Source organism: Taeniopygia guttata, chromosome 1 (genome assembly GCF_048771995.1).
Source record: "Taeniopygia guttata chromosome 1, bTaeGut7.mat, whole genome shotgun sequence".
NCBI classification, from domain to species: Eukaryota; Metazoa; Chordata; class Aves; order Passeriformes; family Estrildidae; genus Taeniopygia; species Taeniopygia guttata.
Genome location: NC_133024.1, coordinates 115,019,807 through 115,047,476, shown reverse-complemented (window position 1 = coordinate 115,047,476; position 27,670 = coordinate 115,019,807). Strand labels below are relative to the sequence as shown.

The 27,670-nt window shown below is 51.4% G+C and overlaps 1 protein-coding gene across 5 annotated transcripts in view; it reads right to left on the bottom strand.

Moving 5' to 3' along the window:
* Positions 1-7,065: 7,065 nt before the first annotated feature.
* ITSN1 (intersectin 1) overlaps positions 7,066-27,670 on the bottom strand; it is a 107,571-nt gene continuing 86,966 nt past the window's right edge. For 3 of the 5 annotated variants that reach the window (XM_030287351.4, XM_030287331.4, XM_072936145.1), the window contains 11 exons: positions 21,245-21,366; positions 19,944-20,050; positions 18,238-18,421; positions 17,219-17,317; positions 16,265-16,432; positions 14,356-14,628; positions 13,792-13,913; positions 12,605-12,687; positions 12,425-12,508; positions 11,770-11,943; positions 7,066-10,746 (listed from right to left, as the gene is read on the bottom strand). In XM_030287351.4, the coding sequence (XP_030143211.2) occupies positions 10,598-10,746; positions 11,770-11,943; positions 12,425-12,508; positions 12,605-12,687; positions 13,792-13,913; positions 14,356-14,628; positions 16,265-16,432; positions 17,219-17,317; positions 18,238-18,421; positions 19,944-20,050; positions 21,245-21,366 (1,565 nt within the window). In that variant the 3' untranslated portion in view covers positions 7,066-10,597. The remainder of the gene's footprint in view (positions 10,747-11,769; positions 11,944-12,424; positions 12,509-12,604; positions 12,688-13,791; positions 13,914-14,355; positions 14,629-16,264; positions 16,433-17,218; positions 17,318-18,237; positions 18,422-19,943; positions 20,051-21,244; positions 21,367-27,670) is intronic. The other 2 variants (XM_032751653.3, XM_030287344.4) reach the window with 1 other exon arrangement.

The window sequence follows — 27,670 nt, the reverse complement described above, 5'->3', positions numbered from 1 at the left end:
GGGCACAGAGGTGGCAGCAGAGGCAGTGCCTGCCCTAACCAGCGCCTCTCCTGCCCCACAGAGTCCCACGGAGGCCGAGCCGGCAGCTGCTGCCCCGGCTGGAGCTGCTGAGGAGGAGGAGGAGCCAGGGTGGGCAGTGTTGGCGCTGGCAGGGCCAGTGCAGTCACAGCACTGGAGCCTGGAGGCCTTGGCTCCGGACAGCGACTGGTCATCCGACAGTGAGGAAGAGGAAGGAGAAGTGGAGCCAGAGCTGTCCCAGGGGACAGTCTCGCTCATCCAAGAGCTGTCCCAGGAGGAGGACGATGTGAGCTCCAGCTCTGGGGAGAAGCCTGTGGGCCCAGTGAAGGAGGGGGACACCCAGCCTTCTCCCCCAGAGGGGCCCAGCTCTGCCAGCCCCGTGGGCACAGAGGTGGCAGCAGAGGCAGCCCCTGCCCTGCCCAGCGCCTCTCCTCTCCCCGGCAGTCCCACGGAGGCCGAGCCGGCAGCTGCTGCCCCGTCCGGAGCTGCTGGGGAGGCAGCAGCGGGGTCAGGGCTGGCAGTGCAGGAGAGGACGGATGACGACGACGATGATGAAATGAAATTCTGGCAATACTTGGATGACCTGGCGCCTTTCCTGGTTGGAGACCCAGAGCTGTCCCAGGAAGCGTTCTACTATGAACAATACAGAGAGGAAGATCTGCCCCATGGTGTAGTCAGCAGCTCCCAAGGCCCCTCCGACTGGGAAGAATACCCTGAGCAAGTGCTGTGCGGAGGAGATGTCATCAGCTATGAAGAACTTTCGGACTGGGAAGAACACCTTGGCCAGAAGGTGTCCAGAGGGAATGGCAGCAGACCCTCAGGACTCTCCAGCTGGGGCGACGACAGTGACACGGGGCTCGTGCAGGAGAACTGGCCCCAGCACGTCATCTTGGCCAAGCCCCTGTTCCCCGAGGACGATGAGTGGGACGATGTGAGCCTCCTGGAGCTGCCCCCAGAAGACGGCAAACACCAGAAAAGGAAAGTTTTAGTGGCAGAGGGGCTCCCAGTGCCCGTCCCTCGGGAGGCCTGGGCTGAGTGCCCGGCACAGGAGCCGTGCAGCCAAGGGCCGGCGCCTGCCCCGCACAGCCCCCCCAGCCCCTGGCCTGCCCGGCTGGGAGCCCAGGCCCTCCGCGGGCAGCCGGCTGCCCCCGGGAAACGTCCCTCCCGCTTCAGGCGGGCGCTGCGGGCGCTGCGGGGGCTGTTCCGCTGTCCCTGCCTCAGGCCACGCACCGAGGAGTAAAACGGGCACGGAAAAGGGTGAAGAGCATGAAGAGAAGGAAGGGGAAGAACAGGAAGATGAAGATGACCGCTCCTGCCAGTCCCGCTCCTCTGTGTCAGAGCAGCAGCTCTTCGGCTCGGCTCGAGGGGCTCAGAGATTGCTGCTGCAGCTCCTCCAAGCCAGGGAAGAGAAAAGCCTTTGGATGGGCCAGGCAAGCCAAGCAAGCCAAGCATAGCCCAACCAGGCAGAGCCATGAAGGCCTGGGCAGTGAGGCTTGGAAAATGCCCACCCAAAGAGCCCAAAGCTCCCCCATCCCTGCCCCACACACACCCGGCCCCGGGCTGGAAGGTGCAACAACCATTTCTTGGGCACAAAGCAGAGGCTCCTGGAACAGACTCTCAGCACAAACCCCTCCGGGACAACGGCAAAGAAGACCAAGACAAAGAAGATGAAGACAAAGACACGGAAAAAGAGGACACCGACGACTCAGCAGATGAAGATGATGAAGACAGTGAAGAAGATGACGACAAATAGGATGAAGAAGATGAAGAAGACAACAAAGAGGAAGAAGACAAAGATGAAGACAGTGAAGAAGATGACGACAAATAGGATGAAGAAGATGAAGAAGACAACAAAGAGGAAGAAGACAAAGATGAAGACAGTGAAGAAGATGACGACAAATAGGATGAAGAAGATGAAGAAGACAACAAAGAGGAAGAAGACAAAGATGAAGACTAAAAAGACAAGACATAGAATGTTGATTTAAGAATAGATAGAAGAAGTATAGTAATAAGAATTTAGAAATACTTAGAAGAAGAAGAGTACTAGGAATAGGAGTAAGAATTTCAAAATATGTAGAAGAAGAATAATAGGAATAAGAATTTTTACATATGTAGAAGAAGAAAAAGAATAGGAATAGGAATAAGAGTTTTAAAGTATGTAGAAGAAGAAGAATAAGAATAGGAATAAGAATATAAAAATACATAGAAGTAGCAAACAAGAAGAATAGTAAAGTGTAGGAAGAAGATAAACCATAAGAAGAATAAGAATAGGAAAGTGAAGAGAAAATTGAAGAAATAAATAAAACTTAGAAATAATTTATTGCTATTACATATTGTATATTTCTATTACAGTTATGAAATAAAAACATTAATGAACCATATGTTGTAACCACAATGCATCATAACGCCCCCACGCAGTTCCCGTTAGTGAAGAATCTGTGTGTTTGCTAACACCGTCGGTCAGGCCCCAGAGCAGAGTGCCCAGATTCCGTGTCCTGTCTCTCCGAGGTGCCGATGCACTGTCCCAGCCCGAGCCCCGGAGCGCCCCGCGGGCAGCGCGGGCTCAGCCCCAGCGGCAGCGGGAGAGTTCCCGGCCGGGCCGGCGGGGCAGGGCTGTCGCTGCTCTCTGCGGGCAAACGGGAGGCGCAGGCTGAGCCCGGCTGGCAGAGAGCTGTGCCGGGCAGCCCTTTGCAGCAGGGCTGTGCAGGCAGCACAGCGAAGGCAGCGGAGCCCCGCTCTGCCGCTGCCCGTGGCCGGGGAGCCGGGCCGGGGCTGTTCCTGCAGCCCTGCCTGCCTCCAGCAGCCCTGGGCCGGGCGGGAGGGGTTCCCCCGCTGCAGCCCCAGCTGAGGCAGCAGCAGCAGCTCTGTGCTGCTCCTGACACATCCCTGCGGCAGCAGCTGCACGGGGCTGTGCAGCCACAGAGCCCAAAGCAGCGCAGCAGCAGCGCAGCAGCAGCGCAGCTCTGGGGCTCTGCTGCTGCTGCTGCTGCTGCTGCTGCTGGGCAGCCCCACAGGGCTCAGGGCTGAGCAGCCGTGCCTGGAGCCGCTCCTGGCTCCTCCAGCCGGGGACAGCAGCACTGACCCAGAACTGCCACAAGTGGCAGAGGACATTGAGGTCTCTCCAGGGGACAGCACAAGTGACCAGAAGCTGTCCAAAGTTGAAGAGGACAGTGAGGTTGTTCCAGAGGACAGCACGAGTGACCATGAGCTCTACAAATTGGAAGAGGCCATCAAGCTCTTCCCAGGGGAAAACAGCAGTGATGAGAGGCTGTCCCCAGTGGAAGATGACTTGAGCTCTTTCCAGTGGACAGCACAAGTGAGCAGGAGCTGTCAGAAGTTGAAGAGGACAGTGAGGTTGTTCCAGAGGACAGCACAAGTGACCAGGAGCTGTCCCCAGTGGAAGAGGCCATCATGGTGGTTTCAGGGGACACCCTGACTGATGCGGAACTGTCCAAAGTGTAAGAAGCCATTGAGGCTGGTCCAGATGACAGCTCGAGTGACCATGAGCTGTCCAAATTGGAAGAGGCCATCAAGCTCTTCCCAGGGGAAAACAGCAGTGATGAGAAGCTGTCCCCAGTAGAAGCTCTCCCGAGGGGACAAGAGTTACAAGGAGCTGTCCCCCAGGGAAGGGAAGCAGAAAGAAGAGCTGTCCCAAGGGGCGAGTGACAATAACAAAGAGCTGTCCCAAGGGGTTAACTACGAGGATGAGAAGCTTTCCCCAGCAGACATCAAGCACGAGACAGAGCTGTGGTTTGGGGGAGACTGTGATGTCCAAGACATGTCCCCATGGGAAGCAGATGACAACGAGCAGCTGTCCCATTGGGAAGAACAGGATGAAGAGCTCTGCAATTGGGAACAAGATGAGGATGAAGAGCTCTCCCATTAGGAAGAACACAGGGATGAAGAGCTCTCCTACTGGGAGGAATGTGAGGATGAAGAGCTGACAAGGAGAGCCCTGCTCAGTGGTGTGGACAGAGATTCAAGCTCATCACCTGAACTGCCAGAACTGGAGGAAATGTCAAGGCACCAGCTGGTGCTGGAATGGCTGGAAGCCAATTTCCCCAACCATTATGATGCTGAGGAGGAGGAAAAGAAGGAAGCTGACAGACACCAAGAACTGTCCCATCTGAAATCGTGCAAGGAGAAGGTGGAGGCCGCATGGGAAGAGCTGTTGGCTGATGACTCCATGCCATCTCTTGATTTCAAAGTTGGTGACAATGTGCTTTCCAAAGGAGTCCCAGTAGTGTGTCAAAGGGACGAAGCCATCCAGGACAACATCTGGAACAAACCCTTGGGCTTGATGGATGACAAGGGTTCCCTGGAGGGACCCAGCTTTTCCAGGCACAGAGGTGGCAGCAGAGGCAGCCCGTGCTGATGAGCCCAGTGCCTCTCCTGCCCTGTGGAGTCCCACAGGTGCCAAGCCAGCAGCTGCTGAGGAGGAGGAGCCTCCTGAGCCTCTCGGTCCGGAGGTGACAGAGGCACAGAGCCAGGTCTCTGAGAAATGTCCCTCCTGCTTTAGGCGGGTGCTGCGGGGGCCATTCTGGTGTCCCTCTCTTGTGCAGGGCCCATTCCAGTGTCCCTCGCTGGTGTCAGGCCAGTTCTGGTGTCCCTTTCTAACACAGGGGTCGTTCCAGTGTCCCTCTCTGGTGCGGGAGCCATTCTGGTGTCCTGGTCTTGTGCAGGGCCCATTCCCATGTCCCTCTCTAGTGCAGGGCCCATTCTGGTGTCCCTCTCTGATGCAGAGGCTGTCCTGGTGTCCCTCTCTGATGCAGAGGCTGTTCTGGTGTCCCTCTCTGATGCAGAGGCTGTTCTGGTGTCCCTCTCTGGTGCAGGGGCTGTTCTGGTGTCCCTCTCTGGTGCAGAAGCTGTTCTGGTGTCCCTCTCTGGTGCAGGGGCTGTTCTGGTGTCCCTCTCTGGTGCGGGGCTGTTCTGGTGTCCCTCTCTGGTGCGGGGCTGTTCTGGTGTCCCTCTCTGGTGCAGGACCCATTCTGGTGTCCCTGCCTGGTGGCACAGCCGGAGGAGTAGTGCCCACACTGGCACCAGGCTGGGCCTGGAGGTGGAGGCAGAGCAGCGCTCGTGTGGGACAAACGTCCTGGTTGTGGCTCCTGGAGATCAGCACAGCCCAGCACTGCAAGCGCAGGACTCAGGCCATGGACCACGAGCACCAAGGAGCCCCAAAGCTGCCGACCCTGTTCCAGAAGGGTCTGAAATGACAGACTGTCCAAGAGACCAAATTTGCATAGACGTGTGGAACCCATTTCAGGGTGGGGAACCCAGTCCATAAAAGGATACTGCCACCAAGCCCCTGACCCTGGACAGCCCAAGAGCTGGATCATTGCTGGAAGCAGGAGTGATGTCCCCTCTTTTGGATCACTGCTGGAACCAGGAGTGACATCACATCAGCTGGATCAAACTGGAACTGGGACTGATGTCCCATCAGCTGGAACCATGCTGGAGCCAGGAGTAATGGTCTCTTTTCCCCTTTCTTTCCTTGTCTTTCTGTCTGTCGTCCCTTTTTAATTCATCTTTTCCTTTCTCTCTGCCCTTTCACCCTTCCTCTTATGCCAAACTCACTGCCATGTGTTTTTATTGTAGGTCAGGGATTAATGTAGCAGCTGTGTAGTAATAAATCAAATTAACAAAATATTAATACATTGATAAAAATAATCATAAATGTTTAACAAAAGTTTTTTATTATTTTGTAGGTGTTCCAGCTTTTATCATTGCTTTTGTCTCTGAGCATTTATGGTTCTTGGGTGCTTCCTTCCCCTTATGGGTGGGTGATCACAACACTAATAAAAAATGCTATTTTTTCCAATTGTCTGTGCCTGGTCCACCTCAAGAGCAAGGCAGGTGCTGGCAGCATAAATAGTCATGGAATCATGGAACATCCTGAGCTGAAGGGACCCCCAGGGACCCCCCAGTGAAGCCCTGCCCTGCCCAGACCCCACCAGCCCCACCCTGGGCATCCCTGGCAGCGCTGGCCAAAGGCTCCTGCAGCTCTGGCAGCCTCGGGGCCGTGCCCATTCCCTGGGCAGTGCCAGCACCTCTGGGGAAGAGCCTTTCCCTAAAACCCACCCTAAATCCCTCCTGGCTCAGCTCCAGCTGCTCCCTGGGTGCTGTCAGGTCACAGGAGAGAGATCGGAGCTTGAGGGAAGAGCGACTCATCTGCAGATTTCCTGACTCCACCTCCCTCTTCTCCAGCACTTCTCAGAAATGTGACAGCACAGAGGTAAACTTTAAAAAGTTATTCTTTCATCATTTGCATTTATTCTTACATCAATTGCATTTATTCTTGCATCATTCACTTGCACAAGGCCAGTCTCAGCTGTGTCTGACACTGCACAGCCCCACACCGGCACCAGGCCTCACACGGGGGGCACGGTTTAAGGACTCTTGTTTAATTATACTTTGTCTGTAAACAGAATTGTTTAACCAGGAGTGACTGAGGAAACAAGACATTTAACTGAAATAAGTTAAAATTGCATTATGAGAAACAGTACTGCCTGATGCATACCTATTACAAATTCCTCAAAAACCAAAAGGAGTCATCTTCATAGTACAGATATTTTACTGAGGAATAATTAAATGTGCTGTAAATGAACAATACAAGTTAATTGCATTTTCTTGAAAGAAAGGGTAACTTTATCTTCTATTGCCAGATAATTTTTTATATTTTTAAGATCATACAAATTCTACAGACAGTAGAATTTTTCTCTGGAGCTGGGATGGATTTCCCTTCCCATCCATCAGCCACTTCTGGGGGATGGAGGGAGGGCAGAGCTCCTGTGCTCACCAAGCTCTGACCTTGCAGCTCTGTCCCTGTGTCTTCTTTCTCCCCCTCTCCTGTGCTCAGGGCAGGGCAGGAGCTGGACCCGGTGGGGGCTTGCAGGGAGCCCCAGTTCCCTTTGCTTGCACAGCACTGTCAGATCCCAGAACTGCCCCTAAATCCAGGGACAGTGACACTGTGGCAGCGTTACAGGCAGCCCCGTGGTCACAGCAGAGCCTTTGACAACTCTATCAAGTAATTAGGGCCATTTAACAGACTCTCACTGCAGTTCTTTATTTTTTTTAATGAGATCCTAAATACATCCTCCTACATACAGAAAAATAATTTCCTGAGGACACTCCCTCTTTTAAAATATTTAAATGAACAAACAAAACCAGGTGCCTTTAAACACTTTTCTGAGAGACTTACTCGATATTTGACAATGACAACAGAGCTACATTTTTATAGTGTATGTACAATAATCACATATATATCTATAAGCATGTACTGAACTCTGGATACAGCAATGTGCACGTAGGACAGGAGTGGAGAGGCTGAACAAAGCAAGGGCAGATGTGGAATGTACGCACAGAGCGAGCCCTCAAAGCAATTTCTCCTGATTCCCAGCTTCTCCCTGTTCCAAGGGCTTTGACTGCTGCATTTGAACGAACTGAGATCTCACTGTGACAAGCAGAGCAGTCTGGATCCAGGCACTGCTGCTGGAGTCAGAGTCTGGACTTGTCACATCTCAGTTTTGAGAATATATGCAAGAAAAAAAACCCATTACCCACAATGTTTCCCACCCCAATCCTCCTTGCATGTAACAAAAAGTGACTGAATTATTTTTAAAGGATAAAAAAATTGTAAAATGAGCATTGAAAAAGTGCCCTCATAAAAACTTACATTGCGAAAATACTGAATAATTAAGTGCATCTTGGAAAAACCTGCTGCAATCACTCAGCTCAGAGCTGGGCTCTGGCTCCCAGGTGCCCAAGTCCCTTCCCCAGCTCTGAGCAGCCTCTCCTGGCTTTACAGCCCAGCTCTCCATCAGCTGTGCCCCAGGCAGGCTCTCACAGCTCTGAGCCAAGTCCAGCCTGGGGATGGTTTTATTTTACAGCATTTCCAAGTGCTCAGGCCCTGGCAGGGGCTGCCCAGGGAGCTTTGGAGTGCCCATCCCTGCAGGTGTCCCCTGGAGGTGGCACTGAGTGCTCTGGGCTGGGGACAAGGTGGGCATGGGCCCAGCTGGGACTCCCTGGGCTGGGAGGGCTTTTCCAGCCCCAGGATTTGGGTGTTTGAGTAACCCTGCTGGCACTGGTGGGAGTTCATCCAGGGAGAGTGGGACATCCCAAGCAATGGGGCTGGGAAGGGGCTCCTTCTGTCTCAATTCCCCAAACAGGGCAATCCTACAGGCTGCTACAGCACTTCCCTGGCAGTGCCCAAGGTTGGATGGGGCTGGAGCAGCCTGGGACAGCGGAAGGTGTCCCTGCCATGGCAGCGGGTGACACTGGGTGGGATTTAAGGTCCCTTCCAACCCAGACCTGTCTGGGGTTCTCTGATGTCCACGACACAGGTGTCAATCTGAGAGGGGCCCCTGAGTGAAGGGTCCCCCACTTGCAGCACCAAAAGAGCCTCAGGCAGGTGCAGCTCCTTGGGGCTCCCTCCAAACCCATGCCCAAGGTTTCTGCATTCCAGCCATGAGATTTTGTTTGTCCTGTTGGCCAGTTCAGCTGTCGCTGGAGTTGATGGTGATGAAATGACACTATTGACAAACAAAGTGATGCTACTTGTGAAACACTGAAATGACTGTTCACCCTGTTGGCAGCACTGAGTAAAATTAGGACAGCAGTAAAAGGTTAGACAATGACATTTAATGGTACTCCAGTAATAGATTTTATCACTTTTTTAATCCTACCACAACAATGTGTATTTTCATATACATTATATTTAATAAAATGTATTGATATGGAATTAGGAAAGCATGGGTTTAGTACTATTTACATATTTTAATTGAAACAATTTTCTTAACAACATTGAAAAATAGAAACTTAAAGTTCTCTTGATCGTGTTTTCAGCCAGTTAGTGGTAAACAAATGCATGCCTAGGAAGTCACACTCCCTCTAAAATGTGGTCAGTTTGAAAGTTTCTAACTAAAGTGTGCATCTCTGTTTTGTTTCAAAAAATACATAAGTATGTCTGTCATTTCTGATACAAAATTCTACACTATATTCAATAAATAAATAATAAAGCGATTCTGAAAAGTATGAAATGTAAACTTTGTTGTCCCTCCAACATACATTTTTTTTCCTTCCCATTGCTTGAAACATTACAGTGGTCTTTTAGGAAATTATAATACACAGACACTTCCCAGCACAGTTTACACTTATTACCATACTGATCTACCTACCTGTTATGGATATATCCTAATTTCCTAATGGAAACCAATAAAACTTGGAGTGCTAGAGAACACCGCCGACACAGGAGAGGTGGGGACCAGTACTGAAAGGACATGCAAGGAACACCAAAACCTAACAACAGCTCCACGAGAACGTTCACATGCGAATGACACGGGCTGGCACCTCCCATCCGGAATGAAGTCCTTACAAAAATACCAGTGGATGCGTGGCAGGGCGTGGACAAAAGGAATCCAAGCAGAACAAAGAGGAATTTGACTCTCAGGGATCTTTTGTCCCCCCGAGTCCGGACTCAGAGTGAGGGAAAGCAGATGTGGAGCCCACCTGGAGCCAGGAGCTTTGCCAAGCAGGGACAGGGCCTGGACGTTGTTATCCACGGAGTGAGACGGATGCAGAGCCCTGGCACTGCCCCGATGGCTTTGGGCTCCCACTCGGTGACATCAGGGGCTGCAGGACGGGGCTGCAGCTGGGACAGGGCCCCGTGCCCGGCTCACACAGGGGAGCACAGCTCAGCTCCGTGCCTGGGCACCGACACGCTGCGCACACCGGGCCCTGCAGGCTGGAACTTCGCTCCCTGAGCCAGAGCCACGATGGTTTCTTCTTCCCCGCTGTGGCTGACGCTCAGCCCGGAGCAGCAGCGGTGAAGGAGCACCCGGGAGGTACACACGACACCCAGCAGGGCTCTGGGCCTCACCCTCGGCTTCCTGCCCCAGAATTACAGTCCTGGGGACACAGCAACCTCCAAAGGGACCGAGGGCTGGACTCTTCTGGAGTGCAATTCATCTCTGTGCAGAAGGCCTGGACAGCTTTTATTTTCAGGGGCGACACAAGTCATGAAGTGGTATGTTAATAGAATCTTCTCTGTTTATAGATATAGACTATTTATTTTCTAAGTCTTTTCAGTACCATCATGAAGATCTTCAAAGATCTTCTTGCTGCAAAACTGCTCCTTCCATTCACTCACATTGACACACCACTCTGCTAGGCAATAGGCACAGAACTCCTGAAGGGGAAAACCCTCAGGAAGCCTCCAAACACACCCACACTGCCTCCTCCACGGGAACCAACCAGCAGGGCAGCTGGAGCAAGCACAGCCACCCGTGTGTTTTGCCAGCCATCCCCACTGCAGCACAAGGAACAACAGGCTTGTTTCACCAGCCCAGGAAACCAACGCCAAGTTCCACACAGAGAGATTGAGGGAGATCTCCTCACTAAATTGGGATTCACGTGTTCAGTGAGAATTATCAAGGCACAAAGATGCTCCTGTTTGCTTTGATAACCCTCTGACGTGTGAAGGGCGAGCAGTAGTTTCATGCCACACCAGCAAGGGCTCGGTGACACTTCTGCAGACGCCTGCTGCAGTGAACTCTGGCTGAATTCTGACACGGGCCCCTCTCTCCTAAGGCTCATCAAACAGCTGCAGGTCCAGGCGCACCACAATCTCCCCCGTGGGCACTTCGTGCAGAAGGAGACACTTGGTAACTGGTCCCTTGGAACCCTGATCCTTCTTGATGTCTGCCACACGGATCTCTGTCCTGCCCAAAAAGTCTGGAATGCAGAAACACAGTGTGCTCAGGAAAGGGAAACCAGAGCCTGCAGAAGGGCCTGAACTTCCACCCACCCACACACAACAAAAGAGAAAACCAGCCTTCAGTCCAACTCTAGTTATGCATTTGAAGAGGGCCAAAGGCTGCCAAGCTGCAAAGAAGGGCATTTAGCCAGACCATGTTAAACAGTAGCAGCATTAAAACTAAATGGGCCCACGTGTGGAAAAACCCACTATGCAATTCACAGCTGCCTTGCTTCAGGGACTTCTTGATTTTATGGCATGTTAGCAGAAGGCCAAAGTCCTCAGTTAAACCTGAGAGTGAACCTGCTGGAGATGACAGAGCCAAGAAGGTCATCAGCCCAGCAACGAGGTCAATGAGCCAGCACCAGTCCTGTCCAAACACTGCCTGAGAGATTGTGACTCCAAAATACTCCCTGTGATCCTCCACAAGTTCATCCCAGCTCATGAAACAAGAATGAGAGAGGATGTGGAATCCCCACCCCTGCAAGTGTTGAAGGCCACTCTGGATGGGGCTTGGAGCAATGTGGGATAGTGGAAGGTGTCCCTGCCCATGGAAGGAGTTGGAACTGGATAATCTTTAAGGTCCTTTCCAAGCCAAACTGTTCCATGACTCTGCTGGGTTGGGAATCCTGGGCTCATTTTTGCTACTGTTACTGCGTGTAAGAGGAGCTCAAAGACATTTCTCTTCCTCCTACCTGAACCCTCTGTGTGCAAGCAGCATCCAGAGCTTTCTGGAGTCTTAGAATTACACATCACATTTTAGTTGTTGTCAACTGCACAAGAAAAGGAACTCTCAAAACCCAGAGGGAGCTGCAGCCTTTTTGTGCTGATACTGGGTGGAGCAAGGTTGACTCCTAAATATGCAAAGAAGGTCAAATCTGGGGTATCTTTAAAGATCATCTCCCAGCCCAGCCCATTGCCTCTGATTTCTCTCAGCAGGAATGCTGCTCCTCAAAAAGGAGCTTTGCAAATGCCCTTGGCAGGGGCAGCCCTGTACGCACCATCCGGGGAGAACTGGTCCCGCTCGAACACCGTGATGCACAGCACGTCCTGCTCCAGGTCCTTGATGAAGAACTGGCAGTTGGAATTCCACTTGGGATTGAGGGTGTCCTGGATGGTCTTGGTGATGTGGCACTGAGAGCCCATGGTCACCTCGCAGTAGGGGTTGCTCTTTCCTGGGAAGATGGGAACAAACAGAAACGAGTGGGGCTTTGTTAGCTGCGTGCTCCTGCTCCCGAGCTTCCTTCTGCTCCAACAGCCAGCTGGGCTGGGAAAGGCTTTGGACACACCAGGCTCTGGCCCCATCCAGGCTCTGGCCCCATCCCAGGCTCTGCCTCACTGCCTCTGTAATGGGCTACATTAACATCATGGTGAATAAATACTCTGCTGGTGCTGAGCACCCTCCACTCTTCCCTTCAGGACTTCACGGCTCGTGTGGTGGAAACTGAGCCAGTCTGAAACAAAGCCTCACACAGGACAACTGCAGGACCACGGCTCAGCTGCACAAAGTCACCTCTGCCTGTTTCACCTTCATTAAACCCACGCCATTTAACAAAATCATGTGTGGGACAGAGCCCTGCAGAGCTAGGCTGGCAAATGGGAATGTGGCAAATGGGAATGTCCTCTGGATGGAGCAAAGAAAGCCAAGGCACTCACCATGGGACCTGCAGGGCTTCAGCTCAATGCCTTCAACCACATTCACCATCAGCCTCCCGATGCCTGTTGCTCTCTGAGAGCGAACTGTGGTGGAACAGAAGAGCAGAGAGAAATGTCACCAATGGATTTTCCTGCCCAGGGACTTTTCCTGCCCAGAGACCCCCACATCCTATGCTGTACCTAAGTAGGCCTTTTCCCTCTTCTTCTTTTCAGTCTCTATGTAAAGTTCTGAGGCAGCTTTGATCTTCTGAACCCAGGCAGTCCTTCAGAAGGAAAGGAGAAAAAAAAATGTTGCAAAATGCCATTTCTGTTTTTTCCTGCTGGAGCACAGCAGGCAAAAATAAAGCTGTCCCTCCTTCCCAGCCAAGGCTCTGGCCCCATCCCAGGCTCTGCCGTGCCACAGCTGTCTGCCTGGAAGGGATCTTACTGGAATTCACAGCACCTGCAGAATGTGACCATCCCAAGGCAGCAAACCCCAGCACACAGAGAAAGCTCAAGAGAGCCACGAGCAGGAGGTGCTTGGTGAGAAAACAAAAGAGGTTTCTAAAGAAGAGGTTTGCTTTCATCCAGCCCCTTGTTTTCCTGAAATAAACTGATTTCTTGGAGCCAGGAGGTACAAGACACTGCTGCTGCTGCTGAGGTGGCCACTGTCCTTGAGATTGGTGCCTGAAATTTCCTACCCAATTCTTCTGACTCCCAGGATTTAAAAAGCATAACCTGAGGAGTCCACGTGTGGTGAATGGACCCTTCTGGAAAACCATTTCACGCTGAAGAATCACAGAACATCCTGAACTGGATGGGACCCACATGGATCACTGAGTCCACCCCAACAACCCCAGCCTGAAGGAGGCTGAGGGGGAAGGTTGACAGAGAAAAAGGGTGGCAGAGGGGCTACTAAGTGACCTCAAGGGCTTAGAAGAACTGCTGTGACATACAAGGGAGCCTGGGTCAAGGAAACCTGGGAGAATCTGGAGGCTGTGCATCAATTTTGGAATGTTAGATGAAGAGATGCTGCTCCACAGTTTGGGTTGGGAGGCATCCTAAAGCTCACCCAGTTCCACTCCCTGCCAGGGGCAGAGACACCTGCCACTACCCCAGGTAACAGCAGAAGATAGAATTGCATCTCTTTGCTTCTTCATAAAATGTGAAATGCAGCCTAAACATCCACCCTCAGCCATTTCATCACCAGTCTAGCTGGAATTCAGAAAACGTCATTATTTCTTCCTCCTTTTCAGATCACCATATTCACAAGAATGAATTTTCCAGTCTTGGAAAGTAACCAGCTTGGAAATGCTCTGCAAGTTTCTATCACAGCCATTCCCATCCTACATTTACCAGACTGTTTGAAGGCCCACGAAGGCATTTACCTTTCATTAATGCTTTCAGCCCGGAGTGTGTAGACTCTGTCAATGTGGGAGATGTGGAAGATGGGCTCATCTCCAGAAGGGTCTGTGGGTAATTTTACCAGTACCTCATTTAGGAAAATGGGCTGTAAAACATCAGCAGAGCTGGAGTTGTACTGCAGAGTTTGCACACATCCGCTCACACCAGGTTTCATTCCATGCCCCAAGTATCTCCCCCCTTCTGCCTCCTGTATTTCTGCAGAAAATTTTAAAAGCTGACAAAGACAGAGGTGGCTGCATAGCCTGGGGACACTCCTGGAGAGAGCCAAGCACAGCAGATTCCTCCCCCAGAGAGCAGCGAACGCCGCTCTCCCTCCGCTCCCTCAAACACAAGAGCCCTCATGGAAGAGTTTTATTCAAGCAAAACCTCAAAAGCATCTTTTCTTATCTCCCTAGAGCACACAGCCACCCTTCCTGCCATCAGCCCCTGAACCCCAAATTTTCAAACTCTCCTCTGGGAAGGCTCTTGCCCACAGCCCCAGAATGGAGCTCCTGAGCTCCCCATCCCCGTGTCAGAGCGGCACTTACAGTTTTGTACATTTTGTATTGCAGGTTGGACTTGGGGCTGAAGACCTTGTCTGTGCCGGAAGAGCCAAGAGGTTTTATGATCTGAGTGAGGAGGAGGAAGTCGTTGAAGAGAAAGCCATACAGCTCCTTGTTACTCTTGGCTTTATAGAGCTTCCCACTGTGCAGGAACTTGCGTGGTCCCAAGCAGTTTGTAACTGAATTAAAAACGAGTTGCTGCGAAAAGTAGAAGAAGAACAACAACGCACTGTATAAAGTGAAACAATCGGGGCTGCCCTGCAAGAGAGCAAATACAGTTTTGAGTCCTGGTTCCAGTCCGTGTCACAGGGGTGACGAGCCATGCCTCAGCACGACAAGCGGCGCAGGTCACAGGAGGCCCGTGAGGGTCCCTGAAGGTCACAGGGCCACGGGCTGGGCAGGCAGGGAAAGCCAAAAGCATCTGTGCCCCTGGCCACGCTCATGCACCTCCAGGGTGGGCCCGAGCCAGGGCACTGTCCTGGATGAGCAGCAGCTCTGCCCACGGCCTCTCACAGGCTGAGCTTCCTCAAGGGCTGCATTCTGAACTGGGCTTGAACTTCACCCCTTAAAACACCCCAAAGGATTCCAGATGGTCACAATACCCGAGTTAGAGCTGCTCATCACTGGGACTGGTGCAATCCCAGACTCAGCCAGGCCTTGCTAGGGATCACCAGAGTCTTCCCTTGCCTGAAGTGCCATTTTCAGGTTTATTTTCAGCAGGGTTTGGCACAGCTCTCCCCACCCAGGGCAGTTGGCTCTGGAGGGGCTCCTTTGGCAGGCTGGAAAGCCCTTGGACAGAAACCAGGGAGAGGCTGGGCTGTTCCCTGCCATGGCTGGGGCTGCTGCTGGTGTTACGGTGCAGCGAGCACCCCGGGCTCTGTCAGGGTGTGGAGCTGCTGTTCTGGGGCCAGGCACCACCTACAGAAAATAAAAGCAGCCACTCTCCTGCTGGCAGGCAGCTGGATGTGCTGACATTGTCACACCTGTCCTCCTCCGGAACAGTCAGACTTCCTCAGGTGAAATACAATTTTTCTACTTTGTGGACCAACCAGTGCTCATTATTTTTTACCTTCTAGAACAGCGCATACTTTGAAAATCAAGTTGTGATGTGTCTGCCTCTGTTACCTCCACCAACAAGAGGAAGGCCATCAGAATATCTGCCCTCCTTTTGCAGGACATACAAACAGAATATTTCTAGAAACTTATCACATAACCATAAAAAATAACATGGCATGGGAGGCAGGAGTCCTCTCTGTAAAGTCTCCAGAGATTTGATCAATATTCTTGAGCTTTCGAATGTATACAAAGCTTGATCACAGAAAATATTTCTAAAGATTTGGATTTTAAAGCACTCCATAGTGGTCAGGTGCAGTCTGGAGTGGGATACAGCAGTCCCATAGCCACTGCTCCACACAGAACCGGGAACTGGGAAGTGGTGGTGCCAATGGCAGCAGGGAAGCCGGGACTGCTCCGAGCCAGGCAGCCGAGCAGGGCTCAGCCCGAGGGGCAGGAACACGAGCAGCAGCCAGGAGGGCGTGCAGGAGGCAGGTGGGGACAGGAACGGGGACAGGGACAGGGACAGGGACAGGGACAGGGATAGGGACAGGGACAGGGACAGGGACGGGGACAGGGACAGGGACAGGGACAGGGATGGGAATAGGGACAGGGACAGGGACAGGACAGGGACAGGGACAGGGACAGGGACAGGGACAGGGATGGGGACAGGGACAGGGATGGGGACAGGGACAGGGACAGGGATAGGGACAGGGACGGGGACAGGGACAGGAACAGGGACAGGGACAGGGGCCAGCGACAGGGATAGGGATGGGAATAGGGACAGGGACAGGAACAGGGACAGGGGCCAGCGTGGCCAGCCCCAGCGAGCCCCGGTTACCTCGGAGAGGCCCTCGCACTGCACGTGGGCCTGGATCCACTCCAGCCTGTCCGAGTTCTCCTTCTCCCGCACGCCCTCGTTCACCTGCGAGCACAGCTCCTCCGCCTTCTCCAGGGCGTGCTTCAGGTGGCTGTGGTCAGGGTGGTTCTCGGGGGTGTTCTCTATTATCTGCACAGAGCAGAGGCAGCCTCAGGCTCCTGGCACCACAGCTCAGCTGCACCCGCCCTGCCAGCCCCACACTGCCGTTCCACTGCCAGCAGAGCCGGCCCCACAGTCATTTTCCTCCTTGACAGACGTGAGAAGTGGGACACAAATACTGTGTGTGACACAGCTGGACTGCAGGCCTGCCTGCACAGCCTTTGCACCAGGACACTGCTGCTCCTCTGACAGGGGCACACACATTGCAGCCAAATACAGAAATGCAGTCACAACTGCTGAAGGAATCCCTTAAACATCAACATCCAACTCATCATTCCCTGTGAAAGCCTTGGGCCACGTTCCCTGGTGTTATTTGGGACGGGAAGTGTTAAGAAACAAGTGGAAGTTAGGAAAGGGCTGTAAATCCTCCAGCACCATCAGCACAGGGAACCTGCAGCAATCCAGGCTCAGCCCTTAGGGAGGGAATGGCACTGAGGGAAAAGGCAGATATGAGCCCAAGGATGTCTTGTTGCTCTTGTTATCTGAATTTTAAATTTTCATTCAGCACTCGCTGCCTTCTGGTTCTTTGGGTGCAAGCTTCATCTCTGTTTCAAATGGAAATATCGAATTATTTTGCCAAAGCCCAGGGAATGATCCCATTTTCTATACTGGAATTGAGTATTAAAGGACATCCCGCATTCCCCAGCACATCAGAAGCCTCACAGTGACAAAGCCTGACACAAGTAAGGGAACAACCCTGTAATTAAGGTGTAAGCAAAGCAGCACCAAACCCACCATGTGTGCAAAGGAACGTACATTTTTAATTATTAGTGGGTATCTGGTTACCCGTTGCATAGGCTTTAGTAGAAAACTTGATAGTGGCATTCCTTTACAGCGAGGATCCATTGCTAACCTCTGAAACATTAGAGAGGTAAAATCTGGTTAGTCAGGTGGTTTAAAACCCAAAAAATGAACTCCTCCAAGGAAGGAAAAGGGAAGGCAATAAATGAGCACCAATCCTCAGCTGAATCTACTCTGAGGTCACAACATCAGCAGAACTCCTGGTGGTTTTTACAACACTTCTTCACCTGCCTTGTCTGGACAAGAACCCCAGGATCACCAGGGCTGGAGGAGCCCTCCAGGATCACCCAGTGCCACCCCAGCAGCACCAGCATCACCCCAAACCCTGTCCCCAAGGCCACATCCAGACTGCTCTGGGACAATTCCAGTGACTCCAAAGCTCCCTGGGCAGCTCATCCCAAGGCCTGACCACTCTGTGAGGGACAAAAGTGTTTCCAATCTCCAACCTGAGCCTCCCCTGGCGCAATTTGAGGCCATTTTCTCTCCTTTCCCTCGGGATATGGCAGCAGAGCCTGACCCCCTGGCTGTCCCCTCCTGGCAGGAGCTGTGCAGAGCCACAAGGTCCCCCCTGAGCCTCCTTTTCTCCAGGCTCAGCCCCTTCCCAGCTCCCTCAGGAATTCTCCATCCCCTTCCCAGCTCCCTCAGGAATTCTCCAGCCCCTTCCCAGCTCCCTCAGGAACTCTCCAGCCCATTCCCAGCTCCCCAGGGAAGTCTCCAGCCCTTCCCAGCTCCCTCAGGAATTCTCCAGCCCTTCCCAGCTCCCTCAGGAACTCTCCAGCCCCTTCCCAGCTCCCTCAGGAATTCTCCAGCCCCTTCCCAGCTCCCTTCCCTGCCCTGGACACACTCCAGCCCCTCCAGGTCCTTGTTCAAGTGGGTGGCCCAGAAGAGGACACAGCCCTCGAGGTGGGGCCTCCTTTGCTCAGCAGCTCAGCCAGGTGATGCACAGAATTCCCAGGGGTTGCTGCTTCCCCTACCTTGACAAACTCCTTGAACTCGGGCACTTCATCCGTCTTCTGCTGGATGAGGGCGGCCCCGTTGAGCTGGCAGCTGCAGAACCTGATGTAGGGCTGCATGTGGGGCAGCTGGGCTGTCAGGATGTCCCCGATCATCTTCACCGGCATCTTCTCCCCGGACATCTTCTTCCTCACACGCAGGGCCCTGAGAGGGGCAGGGCACGGGGTTGGACAAAGAGGCACTCCTCAGTTGTGGAATAAAGGGGTGGGTTCTTATTCATTATGGAAACCCAGAGAGCCAGAAATACATCAGCCACAAGATTTACTGCAAGGATACAATAAATAACCCAGGCTGCACCCCTGGCCGACTGTGGGAACCCAGGGCTTCCCCCTGGCTGCCCTGGCTGCCCTGGGACCTTGGCAGGGGTCAGAACCCGCCTGGACAGAGCCCCCAGAGACACTGGCTGTGATCTCTGCCCATGGAAAAGAGTTTTCAATCTTACAGGATCAATTACAAGCTCTGAGTGTTTGATATCAGTAATAATTAAGTGTGGCATGGGTGCAAAGGTAAAATTTTAGGATTCTAGATTAGGGGTCCAAAGGGGACAAGATGGAGGAAATTGGGTGTGTCTTGTCCTTTTTCTCCTTCTTCATGCCCTCCATGTCTCACTGTGGTGTTGGCATTTTTCTGTTGGTTCAGGCTGGGGACACACTGTCCAACGTAGGTGACAGATATTGGCCCGTTATTGTAAATCCAGCACAGGTAGTTTGTGGTATTTAATGTTTGTACCATCCCACTGAGGGCAGAGCCCCACACGCTGCCCTGCAGGACAGAGCTGCGGCAGGGCAGCAGAACATGTTAGAGATAAACAGAATAAACAACCTTGAAACAGCACAGACCAATTATGGCTTCTGCTTTGGCAGGGGGCAGACAGACAGAGACTTTCTACAATCCTGGGATCATCAATAGCACAGATTCCGACAGCCAACACCTTTCCCTCTCCTGGTCAGCCAGCTGCTGCTTGACTTCAATGCGATGACAGATCACAGGTGACAGAAAGAGGAGGGTAATTTCCTTTTCTATTAGTTTACAAAGAGAATTACTGATGTGTGAATGAGGCAGGGAAAAACCCCATCACTTTGAGTTTTTAGCCTGGATTCCTACTAAAAAACCTTAGACCTTCATTGTCACTCATCCTGTCACCACCACAGCTTTTCACCCTGTGGGCCATTTTAAATACATTTTACAAAAACAAGGAGATATTACAAAGCTGTAAAATAGGTTCAGTGTAAATTAGCAGCTGAGTGGGGAAAGAAAAGAACTTTATTAATGCTTTTGCTTCTCAAGGTGCAGGTTTAACTGTGCCCTCACTGAGTTTCCCTGGCAGTGATTTGGGGCAGCAGCACCCGGAGCCTTTGGAGAGGGGTGCTCTGGCACAAACCCTTTGGAACCAGGCAGGGCAAGCCCTGCTCTTCAGAGGAAAGGAGGATTCGCCTTCTGCAGCACTGGAACAAAGTGAGTGCAAATGGCAGAGAACTGCTGGGTTCTTCTCAGCAGCTCACAGCAAACACTGCCCCTGGTTTCCTTTTTCCCCCATGCAGAAACATGTGGCCCTTCTGGTGAGGATTTGTGTAAGTGGCAAATGTTTTCATGCAGATAAAAGGAGAAGCAGGGGGAGAGGCCAGGGTTCTGCTTTTGTGAAGTATGGGGGAAAAAAACAACTTACTTCAGTAGTTTTATATTGCACATAATCAGCTCCTTCCAATTCACAAAAATCATGGCAACTTCTTTTTCTGTGACCAGCTCAGACTCCATCAGTGGTTTCTGGAAGATCTGGGGAGTCAGAAGAGGACATTTAGAGTGCACAGGGTAAGTACAGACACACCCAGCACACTCCAGACATCCATGGTGGTCCCTGGGATGGCTGCGACTAAGGAGGCCCTCAGGTATGAGGGGCTTTAACAGGGAATACTCTGAATTTGTAGGGGTGGTGGTGTTAATTCTGAGCTGGATAATCTGTTTGAAACCTGGGAATTTTAGCAGAGCTCTCCTGCAAAACATCCCAGCATTCCTTTGATAATGCAACTGAAAATAGGTTTTACTTCGGACTCTTCTATGGAAGAACTGATTTCTCTGAGAGTCCCAAGTTTTGCATATCTTGAACTCTTCTTCAAAAAAGGACTTTGCTTCTCTGTCAAAAGAATTGTCCATAGTTGTCTGTATTAAGTCCTTTTTTTCCTACCTCTAAAGCCAATCACAGGAAGTGATAACTGAACCCCACTGCTCAGTTATCACTCAGTACCACTGCCCCCCTCAGGGCACAGGGAATGTGCTTCATTCCAGAACACTTGTTTAAGCTTCACAACTTGCACATGAGAAATTAACACTGAGAGCTGGGAGCAGAAGCGTTTTGGTGCTGGTAGCACAGGGGATTGCCATGGTTTGCATCCACCCACAGCTGTTTCTGTATCTGTATCTATCTGTATCTGTACCTATCTCTCTCTATCTGTATCAGTATCTATCTCTGTCTCTATCTCCATTTCCATCTCTATCTCTCTCTCTATGTCTCTCTATCTCCATCTATCTCTATCTCTCTATCTATCTCTGTCTCTCTCTATCTGTCTCTGTATCTATCTATCATTCTATCTCTATCTGTCTCTATGTCTGCCTCTATCTCTATCTCTGTCTCTATCTCTATCTCTATCTCTCTATATCTATCTCTATCTATCTCTATCTCTCTCTGTCTATCTCTCTCTATCTCCCTATCTCAATTTCTATCTCTATGTGTCTATAGCTCTATGTCTATGTCTATCTCTATGTCTATCTCTATCTCTATCTCTATCTGTCTATATCTCTGTCTGTCTCTATCTCTCTCTGTACCTGCCCCACCTCTGCCCCACCTCTGTCACCAGCTGCAGGTCTGTACCTGCCCCACCTCTGCCCCACCTCTGTCACCAGCTGCAGGTCTGTATCTGCCCCACCTCTGCCCCACCTCTGTCACCAGCTGCGGGTCTGTATCTGCCCCACCTCTGTCACCAGCTGCAGGTCGTTGACGTAGTTCTCCTCGGTGACGATGAGCTCGTGGATGTAGCCCTGCCTCTTCCTCTCGGTGGGGGTCAGCATGTCCAGCAGGTGCAGGTCTGCACACCCTGTAAAACACAACAGGACCTGCCCTTCAGCGGGGCTGTGCCGGGGGGCTTCACCCGCAGCAGCCAGAGCCCGAGCCAGGAGCTGCTGCTGCCCTGCTCCCACACGGCACAGCCCCACCGTGCTTCCTCTCTGTCCCCCAGACATTCCCTTTCACACCTTTTGATTTATCACAGCAAAAGCCATCTCTGTGAGTGAGCTCCTCCCTGGTGGCCAAGCCTAAAGTCCCCCTCACCTGTGCCTGCCTGTCCCCATCCTCACCCTGGAGGCCCCCGACCCCTTGGGTTGTGTCATTCCAACCCCACGTGGAGGGCTGGCAGTGAGAAAGGGGGAAAGGACTCCGTGTGCTGTGAGGGAAACGCAGAGATATCCCAGAGGGAATTAGGGAGGAGCTGCAGTGACCCCAGTGCTCCAAGGGGCACTTTGGAATGAGCCCTCAGCTGATGGATGCTCCATGGTCAAGGTTCACCTTGGCCCTTCTGCTCACAGAAATCCTGCTCAAGAAGGGCCTCTTCACTTCTTCACACTTCAGTTAAAAACTGCTCCCAAATATTTGAAGGGCTTGAGCCAGGACATGCAAAGATTCCCAGATTCCACTGATGTCTGGGCCAAGCCAAGGGGTGGATTTTTAATTGTTCTCCTTCACATTTAAAAGCACGGCACTGAGAGCTCCTCTTCCATCAGTTTTGTCCTTTCGTTGTTGCAAACCTCCCTTGCACTGATTCCCTGTAGATGGGAGGATTTTTATATCAATTCCACAATCTTGAATTTTCTTTTCTACTCTGAATTAGATAGAACATTTAATTCCATTCTTTCTTCTGTAGGCCATTATTTTTCAGCTGAGCTTAATTAAGTTCTTCTGAGACTGGAACACAGAATGTTTTCTTCCAGTTTTTGCTACATTTCTGCATAAAATACAATGCATTTCAAAAAGCAAAGGTGATTTCAAACAGGTGGAAAATGTTTTGCTCTAAAAATTATCTATTTCAACTATTTTCACACAACCAAAATTTCCCAGTTGAATTATTTTTCTCACCCCTCAGAAAATTCAGTATATTCCCCATGGAAACAAACTTTCCTCATGGAAACATCAGGCCCCAGGTAACTTTTTCAGTTCTTTGCATATAAAGTTAATACTTAGGGAGTATTTCCTGCATTTTTAGCTTCCTGAATGGAGCTCAGACAATGCCACTGGGAAGGTCCAGCTCTATCACCATTATTCCCATGGAATACCAGCAACATCTGCTTTAACTGATCTGTGCTCCTGAAAGGGGAATGATGGATTTGGCTTCAAAAAAAAAAAAAAAAAACAAGACAAAAACAACAAACCAAACCAAAACCAAAAACCAAACCCAAACAAAACCAAATGAAACAAACCCAGAAAAGGAGATACAGACAGTGAAGGTTGTTTCCTCTCTGGTTGAAGCTGGGAGGGATCAGGTGGGAAGCAGGGTAGGTAACACTGACAAGGCTCCCTTGAGACACAGGATGTCACAGCCTTTCACAAAGTGCAGCTGAAACTTTGCTTGCAATAAAAAGCAGATGTGGAGAAATATCATCTTTATGCCAAAACAATGAATTTTGGCCCCTTCCAAAAGCCACAGGTTTCATCTCTGTTGAATAAATGCCTGATTTCAGAGCAGCTTCCTTGGTACCAAGTAAACCACAGGCCTAAGAAACAGATCCAGTTCTCCCAGTGCTTCATTAGGAGATAACCAAGTGTTTAATTCCTTTTCCTTGGGGAAGTCCTCGTTGAAAGATGTTCACAATCCTTGGCCTGAAGGTGATTTCCAACCACCAAGCCCTTGGAGGGAGCACTGACATTTTGAATAATGAACCATTTTAGTGGCTCCCTTGGCAGCCAGCTGGGCTGTGAATGGGCTGCTCTGCCCAGAGACAAAAACTCTGCTGTTGGATATGAAGTATTTGGGGGAGAAAATCACCCAAATCTGAGCAGAACATCCCAAAGAAACTTTCCTGGTAGGGGATTTTCTTTGTGAGGTGCACAAATACAGGGATTTTTCTTGTCTTTGTATTAAGAACACTGAAGAAGAAGTGGATTCCTTCCTTTCCAGGTGGAAATGTCTGGCTCGATCTTCAAGGATGCCAAAGAACTTTGGTGAATGGGATTGCACAGATGACAGAATCATGGAGTGGTTTGGGTTTGGACCCCAAATCCCACCCAGAGCCACCCCTGCCATGGCAGGGACACCTCCCACTGCCCCAGTGCTCCAGCCCCAGTGTCCAGTCTGGCCTTGGGCACTGCCAGGGATCCAGGGGCAGCCCCAGCTGCTCTGGGAATTCTTTGGTTCAATCCAGTAAAGCCAGGAAAGGATGGGGAAATGACAATAATTAATTTGGTTGTTCTCAGGAGAGTGAATCCATGAATTCTGCCATTCTGTCTGGACTTGGAGAACCAGCAGACAAATGTTGGAACTGCAAATCTGTGCCTTGACCTCCCAGCACCACAGTCCCTGCAGATTAAGGGGCTCCAGAAATGCAAAAAATAATATCAAATATCTTTGTATAGAGTAAAGATGTTGTTCCTCTTCCTTACAAAGTCAGCCTTGAAGATCTGGGTCTCCCAAGACAAACATTGAGCCTAAAACAAGATGCTGCTTTTTAGGAAGGGAGGTTCTGCTGTGGAAATCACTGATCCACATCCAGGGTGACAGCTGCTGATTCCTTTTTATCTGGGGAGGTTCTCCAAGCAGTGCCACTGCCACATTTCCCTGGAAGCCTCGTGCTGGCCCAAGCTGTAGTGACCAGGTCACAGGAGACAGGAATCTGTCCTGTTAGAGGGAACCAGGAGCAGGCAAAAGGGATGTCACAGCTTTCCTCCAAATGCTTAAGGAGAAGGGGACAGCACACCAGGAGAGCACCCTTCACTCAGGGAAATTATCCACAGATCCCAAATCCTGGGGCTGGAAAAGCCCTCCCAGCCCAGGGAGACCCAGCTGGGCCCCATGCCCACCTTGTCCCCAGCCCAGAGCACTCAGTGCCACCTCCAGGGGACACCTGCAGGGATGGGCACTCCAAAGCTCCCTGGGCAGCCCCTGCCAGGGCCTGAGCCCCCTTTCCATGGGGAAATTGCTGCTGCTGTCCCAGCTGAGCCTGCCCTGGCCCAGCCTGAGGCCGTTCCCTCTCCTCCTGTCCCTGTTCCCTGGAGCAGAGCCCGACCCCCCGGCTGTCCCCTCCTGGCAGGAGCTGTGCAGAGCCACAAGGTCCCCCCTGAGCCTCCTTTGCTCCAGGCTCAGCCCCTTCCCAGCTCCCTCAGGAATTCTCCAGCCCCTTCCCAGCTCCATTCCCTGCCCTGGACACGCTCCAGCCCCTCCAGGTCTCTCCTGCAGGACCAGAACTGGGCACAGCCCTCGAGAAGCCTCAGCAGTGCTGGGTTATTTAAATCACAGCATTTCAACATTCAACTTTCTTAGCACCTGTTTCAGATGCAACCAATTCCCCTTAAATCTCCTGGGATGGACCCTCCACTGAGAGGCCACCCCAGCATTTGGTGAGGACATAGTCTGGGATCAAACAGATCTCTCCATCTGCAGTGCCCAGCCCCATTTCTCAGCTCTTTCCAACCATTTCAGCAGGTCTGGAATTTCTCAAGCAGAACAGTGTGTCCAGTTCCTGTCAGAGCAGAGCACTTCCCTCTGAGGCACAGGGAAGGAGCTGGAAACAAATCTGAGCAGTCCCTGGCAAAACCTGCAGCACTATTTAGGGGTGGAATTGCCCTCTCTGGAATGTTCAGAGGAGGTCTGGATGAGGCCATCGAGGATGTGCTCACTGCTGGTGCTCCAACCTCAAGCATTCCATGAGTCATGGTTCTACTAATCCCTTTCCAGAGGCTGCTTGGGGACACTAAAATCCCACATGTGAGGGCAAGAATGCATCCAAAATTGTTAATCACAGAGTTAACCAAGCCCTGGAATGGCTCAGAACACATCAGGAACCGAAACCTCACCTGTGGATTGTGAGCCAGGGCCTGTGGGAGCCCCTGGGCACTCAGGGCACAGGAGCAGTCACAGGACCAAGCAGAAGGGACTGCACAGCCCCATTCCACAGGGAATTCCACAAAGGATGGTGCTGTGCAGGCCCTTCACTGGGAACCAGGAATGTGGGAACCAAATGCAGTATTTCAAATGTTCCAACCTCTTATCAAACATTTTATCATTTTTTCACTTTGGCACAGGCACAGCTCTGATCTCTGCTCCTGTGACCTGACAGCACCAGGGAGCAGCTGGAGCTGGGCCAGGAGGGATTTAGGGTGGGTTTTAGGGAAAGGCTCTTCCCCAGAGGTGCTGGCACTGCCCAGGGAATGGGCACGGCCCCGAGGCTGCCAGAGCTGCAGGAGCCTTTGGCCAGCGCTGCCAGGGATGGACAGGGTGGGATTTTGGGGGTCTGGGCAGGGCAGGGGTGGAACTGGATGATCCCTGGGGGTTCCTTCAGCTGATTTCAAGATCTTTGCTCATTGAAGTCCCCAGGTGGGCAGTGAAGTCTTGCTGAAAACCATTTTCATGTTTAACTGCACCAGGACAATGTCCCAGAACCCAAAGGTCACCTCAGCCCCGTGTTCAGCCAAGGAGCCTTTGTTACCCTGTCCTCTCTGTCAGTTCTACTGGCGCAGTAATATTTGAGCTACATTGTTCCTGAATCTACTGAAGTTGTCTAAAATAAACTTAAAAACAAGTCATTTGTCATCTGATTTTACTGCACAGAAGTTCCTATTAAACAAGTTAAATAGCTGGAGTCAATAACCACAAAGAACTAAAAGTGCTTGAAAACCAGAGAACAAAACCAGAGTTTCGGTGATTTTGCTTATGGGAATAAAATGTGCTCAGTGAGCTCATGGGGACAGAAAGTGAAGCCACTAAAGCTCCAAAAGAATTGAGGTTTAAATAGAACTAATCCTGAATATAAGGCAAAATGTTCTTGATAAACCCACATTCCAGACTTAAGAGTTGTCTTGGACAGATTTCAAGTATTGGAAAGAACAAATTCTCTGAAAGAACACCCATGGGAATTCATTGTCAGCAGCTGAGTACAGAAAGAATTCCCACAAACGGTAAAAACAGTGAATAAAATAGCAGCACTGGCAGCCTCTGGAATTCCAGTCTCCTCTCCATCCCTCAAGTGACAATTCCTGTGCAACAGGAGAAGGCACCTGGCACAGGGAAGTGAAGACAAAGAACCAACTCACAGAGTGCCAGGATGATCTGGGTGGGAAGGGATTTCAAGGATCAGCCAGTGCCACCCCTGCCACGGCAGGGACACCTCCCACTGTGCCAGGCTGCTCCAGCCCCAGTGTCCAGCCTGGCCTTGGGCACTGCCAGGGATCCAGGGGCAGCCCCAGCTGCTCTGGGCAGTCACTGTCAGACTCCCTTTCTCATACATATATTTATATATACTTTTGTACAGTGATATCCATAAACACAAATAAAGCAGTCACTGCAATGCCTTGTTCCCTGCAGCTCAGGAGAATCCCTGATGAGGAGGAAGAGGATGAAATGCTTCCTGCTGAGCTGGCAGAGCACCCTTAGGGACTCAGGGAGGAAATGAACATTACAGGGATTTCAAATCTGTCACTCAAGCCCCAAGGGAGTGTGTTTGTCTGGGACTCTGTACATGAGATTTATGTTGCTCTTCTGCCTGAGGAGTCCTGGCACAAGCAGTGCCTCTTGTTTGTTCAGCTGGGACAGCAGCAGCAATTTCCCCATGGAAAGGGAGCTCAGGCCCTGGCAGGGGCTGCCCAGGGAGCTTTGGAGTGCCCATCCCTGCAGGTGTCCCCTGGAGGTGGCACTGAGTGCTCTGGGCTGGGGACAAGGTGGGCATGGGCACAGCTGGGACTCCCTGGGCTGGGAGGGCTTTGCCAGCCCCAGGATTTGGGGATTCCCTGTGACAGAGGGACAATCCCAGACTGTTCCTCCCAGTCACTGCCAAGCAGCCCCCAGGAACCTGCAGTGATTTTGGAAGGTTCCAGTCTCAGCCCTGCACTCTCAGGGCACTGCAGGAGCTTCGTTTTTCCTCTCACTCGATGCAAAGAGAAAGAAAAGAGCAGCACCTGAACCCCCTACAGCTGAAGCATTGCAAGTATTTCACTACAGGCTCAATCTGTATTTCTGGCCTGAAGTCACAGGACCCACAATGTCCCTGAGGGCCAGTGCTTTCAGTCGAGTCTGTTTTTCAACCCAGCAGCTCAGGATGGGAAAAGAGGCAGAGGCTCTCATTCAAATATCAATTAATGCACAAAATATTGACAGAGTGGAGTCAAAGCTGGCTCCATCCCCTCAGAGAGCACTGAAA